This window comes from Coregonus lavaretus (genome assembly GCF_964263955.1).
Source record: "Coregonus lavaretus genome assembly, chromosome: 30".
Classification (NCBI taxonomy): domain Eukaryota; kingdom Metazoa; phylum Chordata; class Actinopteri; order Salmoniformes; family Salmonidae; genus Coregonus; species Coregonus lavaretus.
Window position 1 is genome coordinate 37,913,295 of NC_140017.1, and position 15,000 is coordinate 37,928,294.

General features: G+C 48.6%; 1 protein-coding gene across 1 annotated transcript in view; it reads left to right on the forward strand.

Moving 5' to 3' along the window:
- The window catches only part of LOC311105505 (small G protein signaling modulator 2-like), a 66,626-nt gene that overhangs the window by 150 nt on the left and 51,476 nt on the right, over positions 1–15,000 (forward strand). The window contains exons 1-5 of the mRNA XM_084147676.1: positions 1–113; positions 461–528; positions 2,304–2,452; positions 6,950–7,084; positions 13,798–13,922. The exon at positions 1–113 is cut by the window's left edge and continues 150 nt beyond it. Of these exons, the coding sequence (XP_084003802.1) occupies positions 486–528; positions 2,304–2,452; positions 6,950–7,084; positions 13,798–13,922 (452 nt within the window). The 5' untranslated portion in view covers positions 1–113; positions 461–485. The remainder of the gene's footprint in view (positions 114–460; positions 529–2,303; positions 2,453–6,949; positions 7,085–13,797; positions 13,923–15,000) is intronic.

A 15,000-nucleotide genomic window follows, 5' to 3' on the forward strand; every position in this document is an offset into this window, starting at 1 on the left:
GGTCGCGCCCCCCAGCTCCTCTCCGCTCAGGCCATCAAGCACATCTGGGTACGCACCGCCCTCTTCGAGAAGGTCCTGGACAAGGTCGTACAGTACATAGTGGATAACTCCAGGTAAAAAAATGGCAACTTCTGCATTAACTCACACTGCACTGTATGCAAAGCACTATAGGTTATCAATGTCTGTTCCAGTCACGATTTCATTATTTGTAATTTAATTAGCTTTCTCCCTGTTGCTTTTGTTCTGCACACTACATTACTGCCTCTCTTGAATTTTCAGACTCCCTAATTTCATTCCCTGTTTTGTCTTACATTAGGCCTAATGGAGTCAGTTGAGTGGTGTTTTCTCATGTTGGACTCAATGCTCTTTTGTTGTTTCTCTGTGTTGTGTGTGTTGTGTGTGTGTGTGTGTGTGTGTGTGTGTGTGTGTGTGTGTGTGTGTGTGTGTGTTGTATCTACAGTAAGTACTATGAGAGGGAGGCTCTGATGCATGACTCAGTGTTTGGACCCATCCTGGCATTTCTACTGGGTAAGTTGCCCCTAAGAGCTGTTATAATGCTACATTGGGTTGTTATAACGTCCCTATGGACTGTTATAATGCTACATTGGGTTGTTATAATGTCCCTATGGACTGTTATAATGCTACATTGGGTTGTTATAATGTCCCTATGGACTGTTATAATGCTACATTGGGTTGTTATAACGTCCCTATGGACTGTTATAATGCTACATTGGGTTGTTATAATGTTCCTACGGACTGTTATAATGCTACATTGGGTTGTTATAATGTTCCTACGGACTGTTATAATGCTACATTGGGTTGTTATAACGTCCCTATGGACTGTTATAATGCTACATTGGGTTGTTATAACGTCCCTACGGAATGTTATAATGCTACATTGGGTTGTTTATCGTCTCTATGGACTGTTATAAAACAACATTGGGTTGTTTATCGTCCCTATGGACTGTTATAATGCTACATTGGGTTGTTATAATGTCCCTACGGACTGTTTTAATGCTACATTGGGTTGTTATAACGTCCCTATGGACTGTTATAATGCTACATTGGGTTGTTATAATGTCCCTACGGACTGTTTTAATGCTACATTGGGTTGTTATAACGTCCCTATGGACTGTTATAATGCTACATTGGGTTGTTATAATGTCCCTACGGACTGTTTTAATGCTACATTGGGTTGTTATAACGTCCCTATGGACTGTTATAATGCTACATTGGGTTGTTTATTGTCTCTACGGACTGTTATAATGCTACATTGGGTTGTTATAATGTCCCTACGGACTGTTTTAATGCTACATTGGGTTGTTATAACGTCCCTATGGACTGTTATAATGCTACATTGGGTTGTTGTAATGTCCCTATGGACTGTTATAATGCTACATTGGGTTGTACTCCTGAGTGGCGCAGTGGTCTAAGGCACTGCATCGCAGTGCTAACTGTGCCACTAGATCCTGGTTCGAATCCAGGTTCTGTCGCAGCCGGCCGCGACCGGGAGACTCATGGGCGGCGCACAATTGGCCCAGCGTCGTCCAGGGTAGGGGAGGGAATGGCCGGCAGGGATGTAGCTCAGTTGATAGAGCATGGCGTTTCAACACCAGGGTTGTGGGTTCGATTCCCACGGGGGGCCAGTATAAAAAAAATATGTATTCACTAACTGTAAGTCGCTCTGGATAAGAGCGTCTGCTAAATGACTAAAATGTAAATGTAAATGTTGTTATAACGTCCCTATGGACTGTTATAATGCTACATTGGGTTGTTGTAATGTCCCTATGGACTGTTATAATGCTACATTGGGTTGTTATAATGTCTCTACGGACTGTTATAATGCTACATTGGGTTGTTATAACGTCCCTATGGACTGTTATAATGCTACATTGGGTTGTTGTAATGTCCCTATGGACTGTTATAATGCTACATTGGGTTGTTATAATGTCTCTACGGACTGTTATAATGCTACATTGGGTTGTTATAACATCCCTATGGACTGTTATAATGCTACATTGGGTTGTTGTAATGTCCCTATGGACTGTTATAATGCTACATTGGGTTGTTGTAATGTCCCTATGGACTGTTATAATGCTACATTAGGTTGTTATAACGTCCCTATGGACATCGGACTGTTATAATGCTACATTGGGTTGTTATAATGTCCCTACGGACTGTTATAATGCTACATACTGTATATACTCGTTTTGCATATATTTACTCTCTCTCCCTCCCTCATTCTCACCCTCTTTTACCCCCTCTTTCCCTCCCCCCCTCTCTCTCCCCCCTCCCTCCTACAGTGGGTCCCTGTGCTCTGGAGTACACTAAGCTGAAGACGTCCGACCACTTCTGGACGGACCCGTCAGCCAACGAGTTGGTCCAGCGTCACCGGATCCACGGGGCCCACCGTGGTCAGGACGCTTCCCCCAGCAGGAGGCCCGCTCTGGGGGTGAGAGAGGCTGGGTCCCTGGGGGCCTGGGGAATGCATGGGGCACTTACTGGAGGAGTCGATCAATACAGTACAATAAATTCTTTAAGGATTCAATGAGCAGCATTGGCAATATTAATTTCCTTTATATTTATTTAGACAGGATAGTTCACTCAGTAACAATTGTTTTCCAGGGAGTCCTGGGAGTAGTCTCTCAGAGGGCCCTAGACCCTTGTAGTCAGACAATAGGGCTAAGTAACCACAGGGTTATTGGTTCAAATCCCCAATGGGTAAAGGACCCAGTCAGTTTCAATCATGGTCACATGGTTTGCGTCCCAAATGGCACCATATACCCTATATAGTGCACAACTTTTGACCATAGCCCAAAGGGTGCCAGTCACATTCTGTTAATGTGGGTCGCTCCTCTTTTCAGTTCGCAGCTGCTAGCAACTGGAACGAGATGCAAAAACAGTCAAACTGGACTGTTTTATCTCCATCTCTACGTTCAAAGACTCAATCATGGACACTCTTACTGACGCGTGTGGCTGCTTCGCATGATGTGTTTTAGTCTCTACCATTTTGTCCTTTGTGCCTAACAATGTTTGTGCCATGTTTGTGCTGCTACTATGTTGTGTTGTTTTCATGTTGTGTTGCTGTCATGTTGTGTTGTTGTCATGTATTTTTGCTGCCACGTTGTGTTGTTATCAAGTTGTGTTGCTACCATGTTGTGTTGCTGTTGTGTTGCTGTCAAGTTGTGTTGCTGTCATGTTGTGTTGTTGTCAGGTGTTGTTTTCATGTTGTGTTACTGCCATGTTGTCTTTTTATGTGTTGTTGTTGTGTTGTGGTGCTGTCATGTTGTGTTGTTGTCATGATGTGTTTCTGCCAGGTTGTGTTGTTGTCATGTGTAGTTTTCATGTTGTGTTGTTGTTGTGTTGTGTTGCTGTCATGTTGTGTTGTTATCATGTTGTGTTGTTGTGTTGTGTTGTTGTAATGTTGTGTTGCTGTCATGTTGTGTTGTCATGTGTTGCTGCCATGTTGTGTTGTTGTCATGTGTAGTTTTCATGTTGTGTTGTTGTCATGTTGTGTTGTGTTGCTGTCATGTTGTGTTGTTATCATGTTGTGTTGCTGCCATGTTGTGTTGTTGTAATGTTGTGTTGCTGTCATGTTGTGTTGTCATGTGTTGCTGCCATGTTGTGTTGTGGTGTTGTCATATTGTGTTGCTGCCAGGTTGTGGTGTTGTCATTTTGTGTTGTCAAGTTGTGTTGCTGCCATGTTGTGTTGTTCTTGTGTTGTAACGTTGTGTTGCTGCCATGTTGTGTTATGTGTTGCTGCCATGTGGTGGTGTTGTTGTGTTGCTCTCAAGTTGTGTTGTTGTCATGTTGTGTTTCTGTCATGTTGTGTTGTTGTCATGTGTTGTTTTCATGTTGTGTTGCTGCCATGTTGTGTTATGTGTTGTTGTCATGTTGTGTTGTTGTCATGTGTTGTCATGTTCTGTTGTTGTTGTGTTGCTGACAGGTTGTGGTGTTGTCATGTGTTGTTGTCATGTTGTGTTGATGTTGTGTTGTTGTCATGTTGTGTTGTTGTCATGTTGTGTTTCTGCAATGTTGTGTTGTCATGTGTTGCTGTTGTGTTGTTGTCATGTTGTGTTGTTGTCATGTTGTGTTTCTGCAATGTTGTGTTGTCATGTGTTGCTGTTGTGTTGTTGTCATGTTGTATTGTCATGTTGTGTTGTGGTGTTGTGGTGTTGTCATATTGTGTTGCTGCCAGGTGGTGGTGTTGTCATTTTGTGTTGTCAAGTTGTGTTGCTGCCATGTTGTGTTGTTTTTGTGTTGTTCTTCTGTTCTTCTGTTGTAACGTTGTGTTGCTGCCATGTTGTGTTATGTGTTGCTGTCATGTGGTGGTGTTGTTTTGTTGCTGTCAAGTTGTGTTGTTGTCATGTTGTGTTTCTGTCATGTTGTGTTGTTGTCATGTGTTGTTTTCATGTTGTGTTGCTGCCATGTTGTGTTATGTGTTGTTGTCATGTTGTGTTGCTGTCATGTGTTGTCATGTTCTGTTGTTGTTGTGTTGCTGACAGGTTGTGGTGTTGTCATGTGTTGTTGTCATGTTGTGTTGATGTTGTGTTGTTGTCATGTTGTGTTGTTGTCATGTTGTGTTTCTGCAATGTTGTGTTGTCATGTGTTGCTGTTGTGTTGTTGTCATGTTGTGTTGCTGTCATGTTGTGTTGTTGTCATGTTGTGTTGCTGTTGTGTTGTTCTGGAGGTGAAAGAAACACACATCTGTTTAGGACAGGTGCTGGCTAGCGGAGTAGAACACCTGTTTAGGAGAGGTGCTGGCTAGCGGAGTAGAACACCTGTTTAGGAGAGGTGCTGGCTAGCGGAGTAGAACACCTGTTTAGGAGAGGTGCTGGCCAGCGGAGTAGAACACCTGTTTAGGAGAGGTGCTGGCTAGCAGAGTAGAACACCTGTTTAGGAGAGGTGCTGGCTAGCAGAGTAGAACACCTGTTTAGGAGAGGTGCTGGGTAGCAGAGTAGAACACCTGTTTAGGAGAGGTGCTGGCTAGCAGAGTAGAACACCTGTTTAGGAGAGGTGCTGGCTAGCGGAGTAGAACACCTGTTTAGGAGAGGTGCTGGCTAGCAGAGTAGAACACCTGTTTAGGAGAGGTGCTGGGTAGCAGAGTAGAACACCTGTTTAGGAGAGGTGCTGGCTAACAGAGTAGAACACCTGTTTAGGAGAGGTGCTGGCTAGCAGAGTAGAACACCTGTTTAGGAGAGGTGCTGGCTAGCAGAGTAGAACACCTGTTTAGGAGAGGTGCTGGGTAGCAGAGTAGAACACCTGTTTAGGAGAGGTGCTGGCTAGCGGAGTAGAACACCTGTTTAGGAGAGGTGCTGGCTAGCAGAGTAGAACACCTGTTTAGGAGAGGTGCTGGGTAGCAGAGTAGAACACCTGTTTAGGAGAGGTGCTGGCTAGCAGAGTAGAACACCTGTTTAGGAGAGGTGCTGGCTAACAGAGTAGAACACCTGTTTAGGAGAGGTGCTGGGTAGCAGAGTAGAACACCTGTTTAGGCGAGGTGCTGGCTAGCGGAGTAGAACACCTGTTTAGGAGAGGTGCTGGCTAGCGGAGTAGAACACCTGTTTAGGAGAGGTGCTGGGTAGCAGAGTAGAACACCTGTTTAGGAGAGGTGCTGGCTAACAGAGTAGAACACCTGTTTAGGAGAGGTGCTGGCTAGCGGAGTAGAACACCTGTTTAGGAGAGGTGCTGGCTAACAGAGTAGAACACCTGTTTAGGAGAGGTGCTGGCTAGCAGAGTAGAACACCTGTTTAGGAGAGGTGCTGGCTAGCAGAGTAGAACACCTGTTTAGGTGAGGTGATGGCCAGCAGAGTAGAACACTTGAAAAATAAAAGGAGAGTCTCACTCTAGGAGCTCAGATGCAATAATTTAATAACCTAATAACCAACGTTTGGACAGACAAGCTGTCTTCATCAGGGTATAATGACAAACACTGCGGGTCACTAGTTTATATAGGGTCCGAAAGCACTTTACCGATACTGTCATCGGATCTTAGAATGTGCCAATGTTTGTGAACGATTCCCTTCATTTGTTCAGAGCACTTTGAATAGTAAGGTAGTAAGAACACAATAATGCTTCTTTTTGAGAGACTGTCCTTGAAAGAGATCATGTCTCGATTTATTTTAGATTTTCTCAATGGCAGTATTAATCTGACCATTTTTGTACCCCGTCCTTGAATTTTATTTGCTTTGTCAGCCATATTTCTATCGAAATCAGATTTTTTTTTGTGCAAATTCTTTTAATTTGACAGAATTGGCTGTAGGGCAAACTGTTTTTCAAGGGAAGCAGGTGACAGCTATCAGGTGACGGCTATCAGGTGACAGCTATCAGGTGACAGCTTTCAGGTGACAGCTTTCAGGTGACAGCTATCAGGTGACGGCTATCAGGTGACAGCTATCAGGTGACAGCTATCAGGTGACGGCTATCAGGTGACAGCTATCAGGTGACAGCTATCAGGTGACAGCTATCAGGTGACAGCTATCAGGTGACAGCTATCAGGTGACAGCTATCAGTAGGTTTCCTGTAAAGATCAGTGTATAGGAAAGCTATTTGCTTCTCTGGCACCCCAATGGTGGAACAAGCTCCCCCACGACGCCAGGACAGCGGAGTCACTGACCACCTTCCGGAGACACTTGAAACCCTACCTCTTTAAGGAATACCTGGAATAGTATAACAGTAATCCTTCTACCCCCCCCCCCCACCCCCCACCCCCCACGCTGCTGCCACTGGCTATCATAAGTTGAATGCACCAATTTGTAAGTCGCTCTGGATAAGAGCGTCTGCTAAATGATGTAAATGTAACTGTATAGAACATTATCCTCACACAAAATCAGAAGATCAATGGTTAAATAAATAAAATACAAATTTGGGGGACAATCAGTCAGGATCTGAGTCACGTCCTTACACACACAATACTGAATAATGTAGACCTTTCTCATGGCCTGTTTCCCAGATCCGGAAGAGGCAGTCCAGCGTCAGCATGTCCGAGGATAAGTTTGCGGCGTCTGCTCGGGAATACGTGGAATCTCTTCACCAGAACTCCCGTACTCACCTGCTCTACGGCAAAAACAACGTCCTGGTCCAACCGGTAAGAGTACACAGAGTTTTAATACTGTGACATGTAGTAGTGTGACACTCTGGCTCTAGGACTTGTGTATGTGAGCTAGAGTGTATGTTGTTTTGTTGGGGTTTGGGTGTATTTTTATGTTTGCATGTCTGTCACGTTTATTTCTAGGTGGGGAGTTCTGTTGTGTATATTTCTAGGTTGTTGTATGTTGTCGTCAATGACTCCCAATCGGAGGTAACGAGTGTCAGCTGTCGGCTCGTTATCTCTGATTGGGAGCCATATTTAAACTGTGTGTTTTCACCTTGTGTTTGTGGGTTTTTGTTTCCTTGTTTCCATTGTTTCCGTGTCAGTCGGTGTTTGTTGGACTTCACGATTCGTCTTTTGTTTTGTAGTTACGTGCTTCTTTATTAAAAATCATGTTCACTCGCAACGCTGCGCTTTGGTCCGCTTCCTCATTAGTAGACGATCGTGACAGAAAAACCCACCATCAAAGGACCAAGCAGCGTGTCCAGGAGCCGAGGGTCTGGACATGGGAAGAGTTATTGGACGGAAAGGGTCCTTGGGCACAACCGGGAGAATATCGCCTCCCTCGTGAAGAGCTGGAGGCAGCCAAAGCCGAGAGGAGGTGGTACGAGGAGGCAGCGCGAAGGCGAGGCTGGAAGCCCGTGGAAGAGAGGCAACCCCAAGAAATTTTTTGGGGGGGGCACATGGCTTGGGCGGCTGGGCAGCAGGAGGCTGCCACAGGGAGAAAAGGAGAGAAGGCTAACGGAGTACGGGAGCCATTGGCGAGTAGAAGGAGGGAAGTGTGTGTGGCACGGCGTGAAGGACTGATGTGTGTTGCCAGTCCGGTCCGGCCCGTTCCTGATCCTCGGTTGAGGCCAGTGGTGTGTGTTCCCGGTACGGACCGGCCTGTTCCTACTCCAAGCACCAGGTCCACGGTGTGCTACGCCAGCCCGACCCGGCCTGTTCCGGCCACTCGCACCAGGGATGCGGTGCGCGTCGCCAGCCTGGTCCGGCCTATTCCGGCCACTCGCACCAGGGATACGGTGCGCGTCGCCAGCTCAGCCCGGCCTGTTCCTACTCCACGCACCAGGGATACGGTGCGCTTCGCCAGCCCGGCCCGGCCTGTTCCGGCCACTCGCACCAGGGATACGGTGCGCGTCGCCAGCCCAGCCCGGCCTGTTCCTACTCCACGCACCAGGGAGACGGTGCGCTTCGCCAGCCCGGCCCGGCCTGTTCCGGCCACTCGCACCAGGGATACGGTGCGCGTCGCCAGCCCAGCCCGGCCTGTTCCTGCTCTCCGCACTAGGCGTGAGGTGAGTCCCCAGGGTCCAGCATGCCCTGTTCCGGCTCCCCGCACTAGGCGTTATGGGAGTCCCCAGGGTCCAGCATGCCCTGTTCCGACTCCCCGCACTAGCCCTGAGATGCGTGTCCTCAGCCCGGTACCTCCAGTTCCGGCACCACGCATCAGGCCTACGGTGCGTCCCCAGGGTCCAGCATGCCCTGTTGCTTCTCCCCGCACTAGCCCTGAGATGCGTGTCCTCAGCCCGGTACCTCCTGTTCCGGCACCACGCACCAGGCCTACGATGCGCCTCAGACGGCCAGAGTCTGCCGTCTGCCCAACGGGGCCTGAACTGCCCGTCTGCCCAAAGCCTGCAAAGCCGCCCGTCTGCCATGAGCCATCAGAGCCGTCCGCCAGACCGGAGCCGCTAGAGCCTTCCGCCAGACAGGATCAGCCAGAGCCTTCCGCCAGACAGGATCAGCCAGAGCCTTCTGCCAGACAGGATCAGCCAGAGCCTTCTGCCAGACAGGATCAGCCAGAGCCTTCCGCCAGACAGGATCAGCCAGATCCGTCAGTCGGCCATGAGCAGCCAGATCCGTCAGCCAGCCATGAGCAGCCAGATCCGTCAGCCAGCCATGAGCAGCCAGATCCGTCAGCCAGCCATGAGCAGCCAGATCCGTCAGCCAGCCATGAGCAGCCAGATCCGTCAGCCAGCCATGAGCAGCCAGATCCGTCAGCCAGCCATGAGCAGCCAGATCCGTCAGCCAGCCATGAGCAGCCAGATCCGTCAGCCAGCCATGAGCCGTCCAGCCAGGATCCGCCAGAGCCGTCCAGCCAGGATCCGCCAGAGCCGTCCAGCCGGGATCCGCCAGAGCCGTCCAGCCGGGATCCGCCAGAGCCGTCCAGCCGGGATCCGCCAGAGCCGTCCAGCCAGGATCCGCCAGCCAGCCAGGATCCGCCAGAGCCAGCCAGCCAGGATCCGCCATTTAGTCAGGTGCTGCCCCTTAGCTCGGTGTTGCTCCTTATCCTGGTGCTGTCCCTTATCCTGGTGCTGTCCCTTAGCCTGGTACTGCCCCTTAGTCCGGTACTGCCCCTTAGTCCGGTACTGCCCCGTAGCCTGGTGCTGTCCCTTATCCTGGTGCTGTCCCTTAGCCTGGTACTGCCCCTTAGTCCGGTACTGCCCCTTAGTCCGGTACTGCCCCGTAGTCCGGTGCTGCCCCTTAGTCCGGTGCCGCCCCTTAACCCAGTGGGGTGTAGTTGGGGGGTGGTAATGTGTAGGAGGCTACTTAAGCAGGTTGTGACTGTGGTGGGGTGGGGATCACGACCGGGGCCAGAACCGCCACCGTGGACAGACGCCCACCCAGACCCTCCCCTAGACTGTGGGCTGGTGCGCCCGGAGTTCGCACCTTTAGGGGGGGGTACTGTGACACTCTGGCTCTAGGACTTGTGTATGTGAGCTAGAGTGTATGTTGTTTTGTTGGGGTTTGGGTGTATTTTTATGTTTGCATGTCTGTCACGTTTATTTCTAGGTGGGGAGTTCTGTTGTGTATATTTCTAGGTTGTTGTATGTTGTCGTCAATGACTCCCAATCGGAGGTAACGAGTGTCAGCTGTCGGCTCGTTATCTCTGATTGGGAGCCATATTTAAACTGTGTGTTTTCACCTTGTGTTTGTGGGTTTTTGTTTCCTTGTTTCCATTGTTTCCGTGTCAGTCGGTGTTTGTTGGACTTCACGATTCGTCTTTTGTTTTGTAGTTACGTGCTTCTTTATTAAAAATCATGTTCACTCGCAACGCTGCGCTTTGGTCCGCTTCCTCATTAGTAGACGATCGTGACAAGTAGTATTATTGTAGTACTGTAGAAATATTATAGTACAGCCAAGAAGAGGATCAGCCACCTCTCTGAGCCGGCTTCTTCGCTAGGTTTCTTCCTCCTAGGTTCCTGCCTTCTAGCGAGTGTTTCCTGGCCACTGTGCATTTGCTTCTGCTTTGCTTGCTGTTTGGGGTTTTAGGCTGGGTATCTGTAAAGCACTTTGTGACATCTGCTGATGTAAAAAGGGCTTTTATAAAATACATTTGATTGATTGATTAATTGAACTCAGGGATGGTCAATAAGGCTTTGGGGTAGTTAGTAAATACACCCTGAGAAAGTTGCTCCTATATGATCCAGTCTGTTTGTCTCCTCCCTATATGATCCAGTCTGTTTGTCTCCTCCCTATATGATCCAGTCTGTTTGTCTCCTCCCTATATGATCCAGTCTGTTTGTCTGCTTCCTATATGATCCAGTCTGTTTGTCTCCTCCCTATATGATCCAGTCTGTTTGTCTGCTTCCTATATGATCCAGTCTGTTTGTCTCCTCCCTATATGATCCAGTCTGTTTGTCTGCTTCCTATATGATCCAGTCTGTTTGTCTCCTCCCTATATGATCCAGTCTGTTTGTCTCCTCCCTATATGATCCAGTCTGTTTGTCTCCTCCCTATATGATCCAGTCTGTTTGTCTCCTCCCTATATGATCCAGTCTGTTTGTCTCCTCCCTATATGATCCAGTCTGTTTGTCTCCTCCCTATATGATCCAGTCTGTTTGTCTCCTCCCTATATGATCCAGTCTGTTTGTCTCCTCCCTATATGATCCAGTCTGTTTGTCTCCTCCCTATATGATCCAGTCTGTTTGTCTCCTCCCTATATGATCCAGTCTGTTTGTCTCCTCCCTATATGATCCAGTCTGTTTGTCTCCTCCCTATATGATCCAGTCTGTTTGTCTGCTTCCTATATGATCCAGTCTGTTTGTCTCCTCCCTATATGATCCAGTCTGTTTGTCTCCTCCCTATATGATCCAGTCTGTTTGTCTGCTCCCTATATGATCCAGTCTGTTTGTCTGCTCCCTATATGATCCAGTCTGTTTGTCTGCTCCCTATATGATCCAGTCTGTTTGTCTGCTCCCTATATGATCCAGTCTGTTTGTCTCCTCCCTATATGATCCAGTCTGTTTGTCTCCTCCCTATATGATCCAGTCTGTTTGTCTCCTCCCTATATGATCCAGTCTGTTTGTCTCCTCCCTATATGATCCAGTCTGTTTGTCTCCTCCCTATATGATCCAGTCTGTTTGTCTGCTTCCTATATGATCCAGTCTGTTTGTCTCCTCCCTATATGATCCAGTCTGTTTGTCTGCTTCCTATATGATCCAGTCTGTTTGTCTAGATCATATAGGGAGCAGACTAACAGACTGGATCAGTGTCCTTGTGTGATCTCGCTCTCCGTAGCAGATGTGAGTAAGACCTTTAAACAGGTTAACATTCACAAGGCCGCAGGGCCAGACAGATTACCAGGACGCGTACTCAGAGCATGCGCTGACCAGCTGGCCAGTGTCTTCACTGACATTTTCAACCTCTCCCTGACCCACGTTTCGAACAGACCACCATAGTCCCTGTGCCCAAGAACGCCAAGGTAAACTGTCTAAATGACTATTTCCCTGTAGCACACTCGTCTGTAGCCATGAAATGCTTTGAAAGGCTGGTCATGGCTCACATCAACACCATCATCCCAGACACCCTGGACCCACTCCAATTAGCATACCGCCCCAACAGATCCACAGATGACGCAATCTCTATTGCACGCCACACTGCCCCTTCCCACCTGGACAAGAGGAACACCTATGTGAGAATGCTGTTCATTGACTAAAGCTCAGTGTTAAACACCATAGTGCCCTCCAAGCTCATCACTAAGCTAAGGAACCAGGGACTGAACACCTCCCTCTGCATCTGGATCCTGGACTTCCTGACGGGTCACCCACAGGTGGTGAGGGTAGGCAACAAGACATCTGCCACACTGACCCTCAAACGGGGGCCCCTCAGGGGTACGTGCTTAGTCCCCTCCTGTACTCCCTGTTCACCCACGACTGCGTGGCTGCGCACGACTCCAACACCATCATTAAGTTTGCTGTTGACATGACGGTGGTAGGACTGATCACCCACGACGATGAGACAGCCTATAGGGAGGAGGTCAGTGACCTGGCAGTGTGGTGCCATGACAACAACTTCTCCCTCAACGTCAGCAAGACAAAGGAGCTGATCGTGGACTACAGGAAACAGAGGGCCGAGCACGGCCCCATCCACATCGACGGGGCTGTAGTGGAGTGGGTCGAGAGCTTCAAGTTCCTCGGTGTCCACATCACTACGGAATTAACATGGTCCACACACACCAACACAGTCGTGAAGAAGGCACGAAAATGCCTCTTCCCCCTCAGGAGGCTGAAAAGATTTGTCATGGGCCCTCAGATCCTCAAAACGTTCTACAGCTGCACCATTGAGAGCATCTTGACTGGCTGCATCACCGCTTGGTACGGGAACTGCTTGGCATCCGACCGCAAGGTGCTACAGAGGGTAGTGTGTACGGCCCAGTACATCACTGGGGCCGAGCTCCCTGCCATCCAGGACCTCTATACCAGGCGGTGTCAGAGGAAGGCCCGGAAAATTGTCAATACTTTTCAATACTCTAGCACCCTCCCCTGTTTGCAATACCCCAGCACCCTCCCCTGTTTTCAATACTCCAGCACCCTCCCCTGTTTTCAATACTCCAGCACCCTCCCCTGTTTTCAATACTCCAGCACCCTCCCCTGTTTTCAATACTCCAGCACCCTCCCCTGTTTTCAATACTCCAGCACCCTCCCCTGTTTCCAATACTCCAGCACCCTCCCCTGTTTTCAATAGTCCAGCACCCTCCCCTGTTTCCAATACTCCAGCACCCTCCCCTGTTTCCAATACTCCAGCACCCTCCCCTGTTTTCAATAGTCCAGCACCCTCCCCTGTTTTCAATAGTCCAGCACCCTCCCCTTGTGAGGATAACGACACTGAGCCTTTTTCTAAAATGTTTTATGACATTGGAGAACACATTGGGAGGGATCTTAGATCATTCCTCCATACAGAATCTTTCCAGATCCTTGATACCCTTCATCTGCTCTTATGGACTGCCCACTTCAATTCAAACCACAGGTTTTCAATAGGGTTCAAGTCCGGAGACTGAGATGGCCATTGCAAAATGTTGATTTTGTGGTCAATTAACCATTTCTTTGTGGATTTTGATATGTGCTTGGGGTTAGTGTCTTGCTGAAAGATCTACAAGTGTCAGCCTCCTGGCAGAGGAAACCAGGTGTTGGGCTAAAATGTCCTGGTACTGGGTAAAGTTCATGATGCTGTTGACCTTAACAAGGGCCCCAGGACCAGTGGAAGCTAAATAGCCCCGTAACATCACAGATCCACCACTATATTTTACAGTAGGTACAAGGTAACCTTTCTGCATATGCTTCTGTTTTTCAACACCAAACCCACCACTGGTGTGCACGGCCAAATAACTTTTATTTTCATGAGACCGTTGATAAATGGCACTTGGATTGGAACCGGTGTTATGGTCAGATGACATAGAAATAAAGGTCTTTGCCCCCCCCCCCCCTTCCATATAGAAGAAAGAAATGGAGGTGTTGCGGGGGTACCTGTCCCTTCACCAGGCAGGGGACAACCTCACCCTGAAGTGGACCCCTAACCAGCTCATCAACGGCACCCTGGGGGACTGTGACCTGGAGAAGAGGTAGGTACAGCCCTGCGGGACATAGGCATGAAATTGTATTTTATTTATTTATTTTATTTTTTATTTTACCTTTATTTAACTAGGCAAGTCAGTTAAGAACTAATTCTTATTTACAATGACTGCCTACACCGGCCAAACCCAGACGACGCTGGGCCAATTGTGCGCCGCCCTATGGGACTCCCAATCACGGCCGGTTGTGATACAGCCTGGAATCGAACCAGGGGGTCTGTAGTGACGCCTCAAGCACTGAGATGCAGTGCCTTAGACCGCTGCGCCACTCGGTCTGTAGTGACGCCTCAAGCACTGAGATGCAGTGCCTTAGACCGCTGCGCCACTCGGTCTGTAGTGACGCCTCAAGCACTGAGATGCAGTGCCTTAGAACGCTGCGCCACTCGTCTCCTCCCTCCCTGTATATAGAAACATATTGTGATGGAGACCCTCCTATTTGACCCACTGAAGACCTTTCCCGGTCAGAGAGTTAAGGCAACCTCACAGAGAGTTACCACACAGAGAGTTACCTCACAGAGAGTTACCACACAGAGAGTTACCTCACAGAGAGTTACCACACAGAGAGTTACCTCACAGAGGGTTACCTCACAGAGAGTTACCTCACAGAGAGTTACCACACAGAGAGTTACCTCACAGAGAGTTACCACACAGAGTTACCTCACAGAGAGTTACCTCACAGAGAGTTACCTCACAGAGAGTTACCACACAGAGAGTTACCTCACAGAGAGTTACCTCACAGAGAGTTACCACACAGAGAGTTACCTCACAGAGAGTTACCACACAGAGAGTTACCACACAGAGAGTTACCTCACAGAGAGTTACCTCACAGAGAGTTACCACACAGAGAGTTACCACACAGAGAGTTACCTCACAGAGAGTTACCTCACAGAGAGTTACCTCACAGAGAGTTGCCACACAGAGAGTTACCACACAGAGAGTTACCACACAGAGTTACCTCACAGAGAGTTACCACACAGAGAGTTACCTCACAGAGAGTTACCTCACAGAGAGTTACCTCACAGAGAGTTACCACACAGAGAGTTACCACACAGAGAGTTACCACACAGAG